Source organism: Talpa occidentalis, unplaced genomic scaffold (genome assembly GCF_014898055.3).
Source record: "Talpa occidentalis isolate TD23 unplaced genomic scaffold, MPIMG_talOcc4v2.1 talOcc4.9, whole genome shotgun sequence".
Taxonomy (NCBI): domain Eukaryota; kingdom Metazoa; phylum Chordata; class Mammalia; order Eulipotyphla; family Talpidae; genus Talpa; species Talpa occidentalis.
Genome location: NW_023605305.1, coordinates 6885462 through 6901566, shown reverse-complemented (window position 1 = coordinate 6901566; position 16105 = coordinate 6885462). Strand labels below are relative to the sequence as shown.

Sequence of the window (16105 nt, the reverse complement as noted above, 5' to 3'; positions counted from 1 at the left end):
CTCGGCCACTTTTCCCGTCAGACGCCTGTGCCCTCTGCAACATCACCTGAATTTCTATCACTTTCTGAGGCAGTGGGACAGCAACCAGGCAGGCACAAACCCTGGGACCCCAAGAGTCTAGTTAGTAGCATCTCCCCAAGTCCCCTTTTATGACTCAACAGAATGTAATGTTTGCAACTGCAAGTCATTTAATGCAGTTGTGATGCTTTCCCCAACTCTGATTCTTAATCCAGAGAGTAAATAAAACCTACACACACACACACACACACACACACACACACACCCCACCCCCTACCCCCACCCCCAGGTTCTAATCCTAGACTTGAGGAATTCAGTAAGGCACCAAGGGAGGCCTTTGTCTTGCACATAAAGCACTGTTTGTTAAGGTGGGAGGGCGAGGCCAGGTCAACTTTCATGTTGGGCTAATGCCCCAGGTCAAGGCATGCAAGGCACACAGGACACACCAAAGCCCCCAGCCCCTCCTTTAAAATGGTTCTTTTCCATCCACCTTCACCATCAGAAGAGGCAAAAATGAGCTTGATTCCCCTGAAGCAGGATTTTGTTGAGAAACCAGAGGGACCTACAGTCTCCCCGACCCCGGGGCCTGGCTAGGCGTGTAACAGGGTGGAGCACAGCCCCTTTGACGGGGGATGAGTCTTCGAAAGGACCACTCCTCCCTAAGCAGCCGCTTGCTGTGCCAGAAGAGTCCTTAGAGAAGGAGTAAGGCCTGTGTCCTGCAAGGGGAGGAAAGGAGGTTTTTATAAAAGGACCAGTAGGCTGGAGCCGCCTGGAGGGAATCCAAGCCCCACCATGACGTGGGGGTGGGGGGCGGGGTTTGCCCTGTGCAACACCCCCCAGGGTGTCTCCCCACTTGCAAATGATCCAGAGGCTCAACCCGAAGGTCATTCAGCACAAACCCAGCCTACAGGAAGCCCCCAGATTCACCCTACATTTTATCACGTGACAAGGGCTGAGACGGGAGTGAGAAGGGCACCAGGGTTCTCGGGCCCCAGAAATTTTATGGTTAATGTGGCTCTCACGCCGGGTAGACACTCCCCTGGGAAAAGGTCAAAGCACCAGGAGGGAGGGGCTGACAGGGGCTCTGGCCTCCGCAATAAAGGGTGAACAGGAGAAACTGCCAGCTCAGCTGTTCCTTTGTCCTCTGGGCCACTCACCTCTTCTCTCCATAAACCACAGGGTCCTCAGCACCCAGTGGGTGCGCTCCTCAGCACCCAGCCTTTGGGAAGAGGGAGAAGGTAACCGCCAACCTGCAGGGCGCCTGAGGCCTGAGTGAGCACAGGCAAGCGCTAAAGTATTAAGAGCCACCCACAACCGCGATTCTCTCTGCCACATAAATTCAGAAAATCTTGGGAGTGCCCCAGACCCCACCCGCAGAGCCCACTGAAAGGTTGGCGGTGGGTGGAGCTGGTAGTGTGGCCCTCAGGGCTGAAAAACCGCTTGGCCAGGACCCGGGGTGGGGCTCTCACGGGGGCCATCTGTGCCCAGCACACGCCTCACAGACAGGTGACCCCCACTCTCCCGCCTTACCCCCCCCCCTCAGGACGGCTGGCCTGTCCACACGCCCCCAGCTCACCACACCCTCGGTAGCGAGCGCTTCACCAGAATGCTCCTGAGCGCAGCGCCCGGAGGCAGCCAGGTTTGGCACCAGGGCGCAAGAGGCCCCAGCCACAGGTGGCTGGTCCTCCCCAAATGGGAGGAATGGCAGACTATTCTGTGACCGTCAGCTGGTCTTCGGGGGACTTTACACGTGGGCATTGCAATTACCCACTCACTTTGGGCTTTAAATTGGCCTTTAAATTTTTATGACTACAAGTTCCTCTATTCAAAGTGAGGTTGATATAAAATCTCACATGAATAAAATATCAAATGTATTAAATAAGCTATAATTTTAGAAGTCACTTTAGCCCAAGTTTTGAAGTCTGCAGTCATTCAGATATTCACTCACATATGATGCATCTTCCTGACAACCCGGTCTTGGCAGAGCTGTGACAGGTCTTCAACAGGAAGGAGCTAGGTGTACAGCTGGGGTTCGGCCTTGCTGCAACCTGCAACCCCACTGAAGGTCAGTATAGAGAGGAGTCAGTCATCAGCCAGTGAGATGCAGCTAGAGGGGAGCAGGGGCCTAAGACCAGCTCATTTGCTTAACAAATGTTAAATGTTCGGTTCCACAGAGTACAAGGGACTGAAGTGGGCACGTCCTTCCTGGGGACGCGGTCATGCAAACAGGACAGACGTGTGACCAGCTGCGGTGAGAGCCAGAGGCCACCTTCTAAGAGGAAAAAGACCCTCCAACCCGTTCCCCACTTTGGGCTGACTGGGAACTAAGATCCAGAAAGTAAAATAACTCGCCCAAGACGAAGTCACCAGAGAAGGTGCTGGTTAGATGCCTGTTCCCTGACAGCAAGGAGGAGTTGGGGGTGGGTTGGGGTGGGGGCTGAGGCTGGGTGGAGGCACCAAGGGGTAGATGGAGGGATGGAGGGGCACAGGGAGGGGTAACGGGGCGGGGTGGGGGGGCGGTTTGAGGCGTGGGGGAAAAGGCAGGCCGATGGGCCGGCACGGAAACCCCCTTCTTCCCGAGCCTCCTCAGCGCGGCACTGCATGTAAAACCACCAGCTAAAAGCTACTTTGCGGCTCCACCAACCCCTCGCCGCTTCCGCCCTGGGTTTTTCTAACACGAGTGAGGAGTGTGAGGCGCGGGCCTTCGGCCGCACCGCCCGCCCGAGGACAAGGGCTACCGTGTCAGTCCCGATGAAGATGCTTACAGTCAACCCTTTTTTTCCACTTAAAAAGAAACCACCAGCAGCAAGTTCATATAAACTGAATGCAAATGTTGCCATTTCTTTCATTCTTCAAGGATCTCTCTAACGACAAAGTCCCCAAACCAGAAGAGGTGGGCAGCCAGCCTGGAGAGGCGGAGACCCCACCCGGGAAGCTTTACTTCGCGCTTTCCGAAGCACGCTCCCCCCGGGAGCTCCTGGGCCCGTGTGCTCCAGGGGGTACCAGCAGTTTGAAACAGTTGACACCAAGCAGTCCCGGGAAGAGGTGGCCCAGGCAGAGGCAGGAGGAAGAGGTGGCCCAGGCAGAGGCAGGGAGGGCGGGGGAGCTCTCTGCTCGCATGCTGTACAAAATGCAGTCCTTCCACAAGGCTTTATAAAGTCTTTTTATTGGTTACAATGATATAAAACGTATCATTTGAATTTCCCCTAGTTATTAAGTGCTTGCTAATAAAAGCATCAAAAAAATTTTGTATACATCTGACAAGCTCCAATGATTTATTTCATGCTGGAAGGGTAAGGCAGCAGACAGCACTCCCGGCTACCCATCACGAACCTCTCTCTCGCCCTCTCTCAAGGCTACGCTGGTTAAAATCAACGCACAACCCCTTTTGTGTGTCAAATTGTAAATTTTAATGTTTTCATTAGAATAGTCTTTTATATCACTCTCCAACAGGAAACAATAAAATAACTAACAGCAAACTTCAATACAAGCACACGCTCCCGATTAACAACTCAAACAAAAAAATGTAAGATGTGAATCACATACAATACAATTGAAGCGTCCAAAACAATTTAAATAATTTTAAATATTTTATTTTTAAACTGCTACAAATGCTTTATACAATATTCCAACATAAAGTCCCCATAACAGAAATGTAACAAAATGGGAATGATAGTGAAAAGGTTAAAGTGGCACAAATTCACCAAACAAGTCTTCAGCTACACATTGTAAGAGGTAGATTACTTTTAAAGTTGAGAACAAAAAAAAAAAAAAAAAAAACAAAAACAAGAAACAAACAAACAAACAAAAAAAAAACCATGAATAAACCTAGTTATTTTCCACCAACTCAGTCATTAATTCGGGGGAAGGCATGTAATGCATGGAGAAACGACACTTCTACATTCAGGAAGAGGTCAATTTGTCGCTTTTTCATCTCTGTGACACTGATGTGTGAACCCTGGGATGTAAATCCATCTATACTTACGTGTAGACACATCTCTACAGGTCTGTGATGCATCCGGGGCACTGGCGGATTGCTACATAGTCTCAATAATACGGGAGTTATAAATTAGTGCCAGATAATGACCTGAGAGGACAATGTCCATTTGGCTATTTAATGTGACACTGGAGGCAGCCTTAAAAAAACAAAGGGCCATATCCAACCTGGTTTCCTCTCCATTATGCTGGCAATCTGCTTGTGATAAAAAACAAAAACAGGCTAAGAGAGAAGCTACATGCCTCTCTCTCTCTGTCTACAATTAATTTAAAAGAAAGGCATCAAGAGCTGGTGTGTGACCAAAACATTTTTAAAACGAGTGCATCAAAATTTGTCATCCCTGAAATCTACAACAAACTACAGATAAAACAGAACTTGCTTTGCAAGGTTAAGTTCAAATCATTCCTCTCTCTGCCATTGCCAAAAACAAAGGCCACACTCGGGTCTGAGTTACCGGTGCCGTGACGACCAGCCAGTGCCCTCCTCTTTGGAGCTCGGTCCCGGGAGCCCAGCACGTGTGGCAGGCACCGGCGGGGAGCAGATGCCTGGCTCTAACCGGGGCGAGCGGCTGTGTAAGGGTTTTGAGTCAGCTTCGACTGGTCCTGCAAGCTTGGCAGACTGCGTGTCCTTTGCCGTAGTGCTTATCCTAAGTTGCGCATGCAAGATCTGTGTTTAGTCAATTAAGGGCTGTTTTGTTTGGGGGCTTTTCTACAGGAAGTTCCTAGAAAATAAGAAAACTGAAGATAAATGACAACATAACACAACTGTACATGAACTGACCATGTGAAAGAAAAGGTGAGTCGACCAGAAGACCAACGTCACTGAGACAGCAACGGAATGACCATGAGGCCCGTAGAACGCGGCCCCACTCCCGAGCCTGGGGCGCGCCACCCCTGGCGCTAACGGGGCGGAGGAGGAGCCAGGGCAACTAGCATCACTGTTTTTAAAATCAATTCATGGAAACGGGAAAACTCAGTCTGGAAACGCACGTTGCGTCTTCATCTTTAAGTGTCACTGACCGGCTGCGGTGGGACTGCAGCAGTGAAAAGAAAAAAAAAAAGAAAACCCCAAAGGAAGAGGCCCAACCCCAAAGCATGTGAAAGGAGGCACTGCAGGATGTGGAAACACCTTGGAGCTTATGAGCCAGAGAGGATAAAAGGGAGTGGAGAGCGGTCCTGTCCTCCCGCCCCGGGGGTGAGCGCTCAGCCCCAGACCTCAGCTCAGCCCCGCGGGCCACAAGCAGGCTCCGCCGTCCTGGGCCCTGGAGCAGAGCAGCACAGCCGGGGCTGGGGCTGGGAGCCAGGCCAGGTGGCTCTGGTTCCTCAGCCCTCAGAAAGGCGCTGGAGGGCCCACTCTTTCCACTCCGCCTGGGCACCGGAGTGCATGCTCCAGGAAATGCCTGACCAGCAAATTCTGAGCCCCGGGCGCCCCAGGGGAAACTGACGTCACCCACACAGCTGGCTGCAAGCATGTACTAGAGAAGTGTGGCGTCCTCACTGGCACCCAAATGTGTCTGGCATTCCATGTCTGAGTGTCGGGGACAAGCTCCTCATCACAGCGCGGCAGAGAGACACAGCAAAGGCGCTGCCTGGCCCGAGAATCCGCCACAAGACACGTGAGGTGACACACCGAGAGCGAGCGCATCTGCAGACTCCGCCAGAAGTCGCCCCTGGGTGAAACTGACAAGCAGCAGACAGCAAGGGCGCAGGGAGGAGAGCCCCCGCTCCCCACACGCTCCGTGGGCAGACACTGCGTGGTTTCCCTGGCTGAGGTCAGGCCTCCTGGCTTCACACCCGATTCATTACAAGGGGCTAAGAAAACCACAACGAACTCTGAAGAAATGCCTACTCTCGGGTCTAGAAACAAAATATCATGCTCCGTTTACATAAATATCGAAAGCCAAATGATATCTGGCTTTCGATATAGATATACGCACACTCCACAAGATCAGGGTCACTTGTAGGTGACCCTACGTGATGCACACCTCCCTCGGGGGCGTCCCCGCCGCCTCTGCCAGCCCAACACCACCAAGGCCTGCTTGCCTGATTCTTCTGTTTCCTTTGATGCCAAATTTCATTCCAGCCAAGCAACACTCTACTCACCATCACACAAAGCCAAATAATTAAAATTAACCAAAACAAAGATGAGAGAACGATTTTATTAGGCACACTGGTCCTTTGCGTCATCAAAAAGCACTGGATGAGGAAGAGGCTAACAGACTTCATAAATGTGTGGTCGCTGGGAGCTTCTCTCTCACAGAAGTACTTAATTTTTGATACCAACTTTACCCTCAAACTGTCTAAATGGGACCCAGACCCAAATAAGTGAGTCTCTCAGAGACTATCGGAGACGAGAGCGGACACACAAAGTCCATTCTAAAGCGTCAACCGCAGGCAGGAATTCATGATGCGGGGAGGGGTGGGCAGAAGGCATTTAACGGCCCGTGGGCCAGTGATTCTGTAATTGAGAAGCAACTGGAAATGCCCTCCAATCTAGACTGTCCAGCCACTGTGGGCACGGACAGGCACACGGGTGCCCACTACAGGCCGCAGCCCTGACAGCTGACACCAGCTGCTACTTCTCACGGGGAGAACAGGCTTCCAGAAGCTACCTATGTAGATGCATGGCCCACACCAGCCCCTGACAAAAGCTACAGCAACTCACTGAAGACATTTACAAATTATTCCCACAGCAGACCATTCCAGCCAGCCTTGGCTCATGATTTTTCTCTTCATTGCTCTCCGGCCCCAACTGGAGGCACCAGTACCAAGTGCTACCTTGTCCCTGTCAAGGCTAACGGTCCTCCCGGGCACGCGGACTCTGACCCGCTCTTCTTCAAACACCAAAGGATTCCAGACACAGAAAGTTATTGCCAAGAGAGCCTCAGATCAGGCCGCTCCCTCCGAGCAGCCCAGATCATAAATTACCTTGCAGGAATTCTAGCTGACGACTAATTCCATAGGTGAGACCAGTGGGCATCACCGAGGAAGTAGCAGGACTCCCGGGGGCGCACAGCAACTCCAACCACAGAAGCGACCTAGGAAGTCTGAGGAGTCGATGGAGGAATTTCACTACTACCCAAGGGCTGCCATCTGTCACCAAGAACAGCTCCTCCTCTAGGGAGCGCACCGACTCCAGCAGTAACAGCACCCCACACCTAAGGCGAATTCTTCTATCACTGCTGGGGAATCAAAGGCACTGGCGGGAGAGGCCGACCCGCCCTGGCCACAGCGGCCTGGCCTCCCGGGGCTCCGAGCCCTCCCTCCCGCTCCTCTGCCCCGGAAGCTGGCTCGTCCCCCTACCGCCGAGACTGGAGGGACAGGCGTAAGGCATCTGAAAGGGAATATGGCGCTTGGTTTGGTTTCAGCCAGTGAGGCGAGTGTGACAAGGAAAGCAGGCGCGATCGCGGTATGCTCAGTCACTTCTAAACTGTGCTTAGGCCACAGAGCTCAAGCAGGAGTGCAGTATGGTCTTAATGAACTCAGGGATGGTCTTAGAGGAAGAAATGATCTGTGAGCTGGAAATGACACAAGTGCCATGAGGATGAAGGAAGTCTGAGTGAATCTCATCTTTTCCTAAGTGGGTACTTTTGAGAGCTCGTCCATGGTTTCAAATTCAAGTCACACCTGGCCCTATGCAAAGAAACGGTGCCCCTTGGCGAGTCCTGGGTCTGAGACAGATGCTGAGCGTTCATCTTTACGGCAGCCAAAGCCCGGCCCCTTCCTCAGGCCTACACCTCAAGCAACAGCCACTTCCTCCTGCCACGGCTCAGGCCGGTTACACAGGGAAAAGGGGGGAAAGCCAAGTGAAGCGGACGGCCTCCTGCCTCCACCTTCTCCCCGCTCCTCTCGTCCCCCGCCCCCGGCTCTTGAGCTCCGAACTCCTGGGCCCTGGAGGCAGCGCTTACCTGAAGTCCTTCAGCTCCTGCCTGCCACTGCTGTCTTCCCGCCTGCTCTCGCTCGGGTCGGCAGCGGCTGCCAGCTGCAGGCTGCGGGTGACGGGCCCCCCACTCCGCTCTCTAGATTTTACATTGAACCGGTCTGTTCTTTTCTTGTTGGCCAAGGCAGACTTGCTCTGTAAGACGGCTTTGCTCTTCTGCACCCTCACGTGCAGGCTCCGAGACGTCTTGCTCGAGAGCTGAGCGGAATGGTTCTTGGCCACAGCTTTGGGTTTCTTCCCCTCGACGTGCGTTATTTTGGCCATTCTGATGGGGCTCGAGTTCCTTAAGGAGGAGCTTGGTTTTTTGGCCTTTACCGAAGCGGCAAATTTAACATTCTGCTTGGACCTGAAGGCCGAGGTGGGCAGGGGGGCAGGTGCAGGCCCGGAGCTGCGGGCGCGAGTCTTGCCCAGAGGGGCCTGCGTGCTCTGCATTTTAATCTCCGCGTCCGCGGTCCGGCGGCGGCTGCTGCTGCTGTTTTTGTCACTGCTTGCAGGTGACACATGTCCGCCTTTCTTGGACGAATGAGACACTTTTTTTTTGGAAGGAGAAAGGGGCTTCTTGGGGCAGCTGAAGGCGGCGTGCTTGTTCAGACTGCCGATGTAGGTGAACTCTCTGCTGCAGTAGGGGCAGACGTGCGAGGACGCCGAGGCCGCGGCCTTGAAATCGGCCTTCTGCCTGGCAGATTTGTTCTTCTGAAGGATCGCCTTCTGGACAAGCTGATTTTTTTTCTTCAACGCGTTTAGTTTGAGCTTGTTCGACGACATCTTGCTGAGCTCCACGCTGAAGTTCAGTCGCTTGGGCTGCCCCATGCGGCGGAAGGCGTTTTTCCCAGCGGTCTCCAAGACCACCACCCCGTTCCTGGGCTGCACGGTCTGCTTCAGCGGCACCGGGTTCTTCTTGGGGGTGTACCGCTTCTTGTCGCTGGCCGACGCGCAAGCCAGGATGTGCTTGTGCAGCTCAGGCATGTTGTCCACGCCCTTCCCACACTTGGTGCAGCGAATGGCAGTGGTGAAGGTCTGGGGAATATTGTGGGTGGTGAAATTTGTGGCCGTCACGCCGATACCCATGGGGTTTCGGTGGTGGTACTGAAATGGAGGTGGTTTAAAGCTCGGGTAATGCTGATTGAGGCCCAGCCGAACATCTGGATCTTTCGTCTTCACTCCAGAAGCCATGATTTTTATGGTGGTGTACAGCTCTTCAGAGGAGTCGTTTAACTCCTCCTCTTCCTTCGAAGTTTCCAGAGGCTCTCCGGGCAGGCTCTGCACATGCTCCGCATGGGCCTTGCTGGGGTCAGTGAAGTTCTGGGGCCGCAGGGTGCCACTTTCAAACTCATGGTGTGTGCATACCTTATCCGGGTGCAGATCTCGCTGGTGCTGCTGCAAATTGCACAGAAAAGCAAATTCTTTTTTACAAACTGAACACACAAAGATATTCCCAACTCCATGAAGTAAAAAGCGATGTTCGGATAAAGCAGTCTTAGCCTTAAAAAGCTGCACACAAAATTCACATTTGAAGGGCCATTCCTCAGCATGAACAGATAAATGTTTGGTGAGATCTTTAATGGAAAGAAAAGGTGATTCACAGACATTGCAGACAAAGTTCTTGTTGAACGTCTCCGGGCCGATGTCCTGCTCGACGACAGACTGGCCTTCTTCCCTGGGCTTCGGGCCCTCACCCTCTAAGTCCTCCTGCTTGAAAGTGATCACGGGGAGAGAAGCTTCCAGATTGTCCCCAGAGGACACCACAGAGGACACTGCGGAGAGAGGAGGGGGCGAGGGGGAGGAGGAGGAGGAGGAGAAGGCGGAGGACGAAGAGGAGGAAGAGAGCGTGGGGGGCCCGGGGGACCCGGCGGAGGCGAGGGGCTCCACAGAAGGAATGGGGGACGGGGAGGGGGACACCGTGGGCGACAGGATCGGCAGTGGGGACTGCGCAGCGGCGTTGGAGAGGGGGGAGGGGCAGGGGCGGGGGGAGGCGCGGGGAGAGGGGCCGGGAGAGGCACAGTAGGGAGGAGAGGAGGGGGGGGCGTGGCGACAGTCAACACGGGAGGGCAAGGCGGGGGCGAGGGGGGCTTCGTGGGGGTCAAGAGAGGAGGCAGCTGCCCGGAGGAGAGGGAAGATGTCTGGAGGGCGGGGGAGGGTGGGGCAGCATCTGGCGGGGACTCGGCTGCAGCGGAGGCAGGTAAACTGGCATCGGGCCCACGCTCAGGACCCGGCTGGGGGTCTGGGGATTTACAAGGACTCGGGCTGCTGGGCAGGTCTGGAGAATTTTCTGCAGGTAAATCGATGCCGTTGTACTCATTGAGAAGAACCTTCTGCAGCATGCAGGTGGTCGGTTTCTTTTTCTTGACGCCACTGCAGGCCGGCGGCATCGCATGGTTTTCCTTGACTTCCTTCCCTTCAGAGTCGCCACAAGGCTTTTTATGCACACTGAGATCCAGCACAGACTCCCAGTGGACCGGAGTCTTGCCTGCCCCCTCAGCCTTCTGCTTCACCCCGCTGGATAGGTCCAGGGGCTGCTGGTTGCACACATTGCTAAAAGGAGGACCACCCGCCCACTCCTTAGAGACTTTATAGTCATCAAAGGAGGGCGGACTCACAGTTTCTCTCGAGTCTTCTCTCCCAGACAAACTCCACGCTGGCGAGCTGCTATGACTTTCTAATTTGGGTTTTTTGGAGCTCAGCACTGCATCGGTCCACACTGTTTTTCCATCGCTTTGCTTTCCAAAGTCTCGCAGGGCAGGGCTGTGCTGTGGCGAGCTGGGGGGAGAGCTGGTCCGCCGTTTGAACCTACTGGAGGTGACGGGCAGCATGGAGGCGGGTGCTGACACACACACCGGGCCCAACTTGGGCACCTCTGTTGCAGAGATGCCCGCGGGAGGAGGCAGCTTGTCCTGGGTCTGCAGAAGTTGTTTGAGCTTCGATGACAAATGCACACCTTTCTCTTTGTGGGCAGACACCGCCTCCATGGTGGACAGGGTCAGAGGCAGGCTTAAGGAACACGAGGGCGCCCCTGTGGGCTCTGACTCTGCTTCAGCTTTGATTTGGGGTAACGCAGGAGGACTGGCAGTTCTCCGCTTCTTGGACTCAGGGTTTGTGCTGCCGGAAGGTTCTTTCGGAGGGTCATCTGCTGCAGGGACCTGAGGGGTCTTCAGATTCTGCGTTATCGCCACTGTGACTGGAGCAAGCAAGCAGTTGATGCCGTACAGGTCTGCTGAGCCGGACTCCATCTCAATCACGTCACAGTTACTAGTGCTGCTGCTGGTCTGAATTTTACCATCGATGTAGTAATTGAGGTTCTCGGAGATATTGCTAGAAATGTCCATGATGTACACGTCGTCGGCCTCCCCCTCCTCCTCCGGCTCCGTGCTGGGGACGTAGACGCTCTGGGCGGGCTGGGCCTGCTCCGCGGGGGGCTGCGGCTCTTCCAGGCCTCCTTTCCGCCGGACGCCCTTGGGGATCAGGTGGCGCTCGTGAACACGCCGCTGGTGCCGCCTCATGTTAGTATGAGTCCCAAACACCTTTTTGCAGTATTTGCACGGATGAAGCTCTTTCACGTCTCCATTCTCTTCCACAACAGAAGAATTTACTGTTTCTTGGGCAGCTTTCTCGGAATTCAAGATCAGACAGTCTTGCCCAAGACCAGGAGGGTTCGAGTCGGCCCTGGGGGCGGCGCTGTCGCCTGAGACCTGGCCGTCCGCTGGGTCCTCCGGGGACGGCAGCGCCAGGCTGGGCTTCCGTTTCAGTCCCGCCTCGTGGCGGCGCTCGTGCCTGCGCCTGTTGATCTGCGTGCCGAAGGCCTTCCCGCAGTACTTGCACTTGAAGGCGTGGTTGACGGAGGACATGTGGATGTGCATGTGGCGCTCCAGCCCCTGCTTGGTGGTGAACTTCCTCTCGCAGTGCTGACACGGGAACATGAACGCCTCAAAGACGTCGCCATTGGCCTCTTCTTTCGTTGTGGGGGTGGTGGCAACCGGTGCTACGTCTGCCGAGTCTTCTAGGGTTTCTTCTGAAGTATCTTTTGGTTCTTCTAGTAAATCCTCCAGCTGCTCGTCGCACCGAATCTCGGGCTCCCTCTCGGAGCCGTCCCGCGGCAGCTCAGGGTCCTCCTCCCCCTCCTCCTCCAAGTCCTCGTCGTCCTCCTCGTCGTCCTCGTCCTCCTCCTCCAAGTCATGGGTCTCACAGCCTGTGGCCTCGCGCGTCTCACCTGGCTCCGTCTGAGGCTCGCAGGCGGGAGGAGGGATCACCGGTTCCGGAAGCGCATCCCGACTGACCGCCTCCTGCGGGGGCGCTGTCTGCTCGATGGCGGCCACTGCAGGCTTCTCGTCCTCTTCTTTAGGACCTGGAAGCACAGGAAGCAGAGGCACGGCGGTGAGGTGGACACCAGCCACTGAGAGGCCGCGGCTGGTCTCTAAGGGACTTCTCCCAGCTACAGTGTGTGAGGGGAGCTGGGGCAACAGTAACTCCACCTTCTCCCTTATAGAGTATGGGATAGGCATCCACCTCAGTCACTCAACAAATACAGGGCAGCAGCTACGTCGCAGGCGCCACGCTGACAGTGAGGATACACAGCACAAAGCCAGCCACACACTGCCCCCCTTTCCGGTGTGGAGCGGCACGCGTATGTCAGTATGTACTGTGCACAGAGGACGGGGCCTGGGACTGCGCTGGAGCAGCTGACACTGAAGCTCAGGAAACTGGCTGTGAATTGCAGTATCAAGTGACTCCAACTGCAGCGAGAACACGGCTAAGTGCTCAGCCAAGTCAGAGTCAGGCAAGTCTGCTCTGAACAGAATGACTCCCTCCTTCCTGAAACTAAATATTTAGAAGCTAGAACACCTTCCAGAATCAGGTAATCAGAATTCTCTCAAGTAAAATCTGAAGTCACTTCTGAGTTTCTACGCCCACCCAAGGTAAGCCCAGCCACGCTAAGCCGAGGTAGCCAGTGGCCATGTGGTCAGGGAAGCGTCACTGGTGACACTGGAGCAGAGACCTAAAGATAAGTCGTGCAAATACCTAGGGTGGGAGCCATCCTGGAGGAGGGAACGGCAGGTGCACGAGCTGTGAGTAAAAACATGTGTTCGGGAGCTGAGAAGCCTGGGGGGATGCTGGGGTCACAGGGGGAGGGAGGAAGGAGATAGGAATGAGATCAGAAAGCCAGAGGCCAACTCTCATAGGACCTAAGGCGTTGGCCTTTGCTCTGAGTGAAACACGGAACTATTGGAAAATTCTAACACAGAAACTGGGTATGACCTACTTGTAGTCAAGAGAATCACAGCTGCTGTGAGGAAGACAGAAAACACTAAGTGGACAAGGTGGAGGCTGTGAGGCAAGAGAGGGGCACCCTGTGCCCTCCAGAAGGGCACAGTAGAGACGAAGGTGGTGTGGGGGAGGTGGGGAGACTGGGCACTTTCAGAGATGAAGCTGACAGGACCCGCGTGCTGACCGGTTGTGGTCAGGGAGGCTCAGAGCAACTGCGGTGATCCTGCTGACTGAACTGCGGGGGACTGAGGGAAAGAGGGCCCAGCGGTGGGTGCTACAGGGGAGCTAAGGGTTTTCTCTGGATGTGCTGAGGTTTGAGGTATTCGCGACAGATAGCAAAGCAAAGACTCGAGTTCCAAGAAGGGTACGAGTCCTCAGACGAGAAGTGGCATTTATAGCCTGGGACCAGAGAAACTCGCCTCAAGAGCGGATGCAGACAGAAGGCGGGAGGACTGCAGACCACGCCGGTGCTCAGAGGCCAGTGAGGCCTCTGCAGAGCCCTGAGAGTGGCCACCCCAGCTTCCTAAGCAAGGACAACTTCAGCGGACACGCTTGGAAGATGGGCCCAGAACTGAACGTCCTAATACCAAGGGGGCCGATGACAGTCTGAGTGAACAGTGAGGACGAGGGCCTGAGCGCACCTAAGAGAACAGGAGGGGAGACAGGGAAACCATAAGCTACTCAAGTTTTACTATGAAGGAAAGCAGAGGAATGGGGTTGTGGCTGGAGGGAAGCACAGAGACGGCAGGGGCTCCAAGGCAAGAGCTGGCACAGGCCAGTCACCACTGTCTCCGGCGAACCAGGTCTTTTCCCTGCAGACTCCTGAAGACAGAGGAGAAGCTCTGCAGCAAAGGCAGAGCTGCTGACCTCTCTTGTCCCAACCCCCACCTCGCTCCCATCCCACCGAACAAAGAGTGCTGTCAAGTTCCTTAGCCTTGTGCAAGTTCCTTGGTCTCACTGCAACACATGCAAGCAAAAAAATTATTGGTTCTTCTGTGGAAGCACATCTGTGGGGCACATCTAATAGCACACAGTTCATCAGGGATGGCTTCACAGAGAAAGGACTGAGCAGGCTGAATCTGAAGGCCAGGACAGAAAGTGGAAAAGCAAACAGGGAGGAATCAAAATATGCAGCACATTCTAAACTAGTCCAGGCTCACCTGGGCAGTGTGGGGATCCACTAAGGCCTTGTCAAGCAGGAGAGAGCTATTTGGGGGAGCTGGCTGCAGTGTGGATGAAGGGGTTGGGAGGAAGACATGACAAGAGGCGAAGACCAATGTGGATACAGAGTATTGGGAGGGAGAGGCTGGCTGCCCACAGAGATGGAAATGAAAAGCAGCAGTCGGGTCCGGGAGAAGCCGCCAGACGAAGGAGACAGCAGAGGTCTGTTAACAGGCCTGGTGACTGGGCACCCGGAGGCGGAGGAGGAGTTACAAAGGCCACCTGGCCCAAGCTCCGCAAAGGCAAGGTATCACCGCAGGCTCAAGGGCCGTGGCAGAGCCTGCTTGCTGTCTCTGAGGAAGTTGCTTTACTTTTACTCATCGCCCACATTTATCAGCAACGAAGTTTCCGTCTAGATAGAAACCAGTCTCCTTTCCCCCTAGATAAATTTCATAAATTCCAAGGCTACACTACAGACTGGGAAACCAGTTATTTGGGGGTGGTGACATCCTTCAAACTAGGAGTCAACTCTCTTTCCAAATACATCTTCAACAAAGACCCAGCACATTACTTTAAAAAAAAAAAAAAAAAGTCAAGAGAACAGAAAATGAAAATAGCATCACTATGGATCTTAAATTTCTTTACAGATTTCATTTTTAGCAAACATCTGTGGCTTCTTTTAATGGGGGGAGGGGGGAGAGGAAAGAGTGTCTTTTCCTGTGACTGGTAAACAGTTCCAGACGTCAAACTGTCCAAACAGGAACCAAAACATACCACTCTACTGAATGAACGAACTAGAAAGACCCACATGCATGCGTGTCCCCCACTTGGTGAGTTCTACATAAAGGAAGGTTTGGGGGACACCAGGAAGACGCTGGAGGGTCTGCCCAGTACATGTAGACGCCTGCGGAGGACGACAGCACCACCTGTCTTGAATTACCAAGAGGACAGGGAGCTGCTGGACCCATTTCTTTTTTTAATTCTGCCACGACAGGTAGGAGGTTCTTGAGTGTATCTGTTGTTGATGGTGAAACATGTCTTACTTAGCAAATCTGCTGTCAGTAGACAGGACTTAGTTTTATAAGGTTCTTGGCTTCATAAAACGCCCATGTTATCTGCAGTGCTGCGTGAACGCCATCACCACAAGCAGTGCTGAGAGAACTGGTTTAAAAGACACAAAATATTTTGTTGGGTTTTCGCCCTTACAAATGTTTCTTAAGAGTCACAAGCCTGTATTTTGAAACTTGCCTATCTGGGTCACTATGGACACTCCTGAGCAAGCTTGGGTCTCTGAGTAAATGTGCCACAGAACACATCAGGACACAGGCCCCTCATGTCTAACAGCGACTCTCAATATGGCGCTCAGCTGCAGTGGGCACACAATCCATGTCTCTCTGGGACTTCTCGCATCAGGAGGGGCCCAGCAAATGAATCCTCAGAAAAGACTGTAAAGAAAACTGTGGGGGCGGGGGAAGGGAGGTGCAGGGCAAGATAAAATAGGAATTTAAATTATAAAATCAAATACTTTTCATTCTGATATATAAAATCAAAGCTACTTGATATTTCTAAGTAAATTTTTAACTGAAGTGCAAACATACATAAAGTGCACACTTTTCTAAAAGGTATATGAATTCTAAGAATTTAGAAAGATAAAATGTTCATAAGTAATGCTCAAAAAGCAAATATCCCCCCACAGATCACGAGCGGACCAGTACCTGCACCCCAGAGGCC

The 16105-nt window shown here is 53.7% G+C and overlaps 1 protein-coding gene across 1 annotated transcript in view; it reads right to left on the bottom strand.

Annotated features, from left to right (window-relative positions):
- Window positions 1-2606: 2606 nt before the first annotated feature.
- PRDM2 (PR/SET domain 2) overlaps window positions 2607-16105 on the bottom strand; it is a 73202-nt gene continuing 59703 nt past the window's right edge. The window contains 3 exon segments of the mRNA XM_054691643.1: window positions 2607-4736; window positions 7923-9942; window positions 9945-12293. Coding sequence (XP_054547618.1) covers window positions 4724-4736; window positions 7923-9942; window positions 9945-12293 — 4382 coding nt within the window. The 3' untranslated portion in view covers window positions 2607-4723.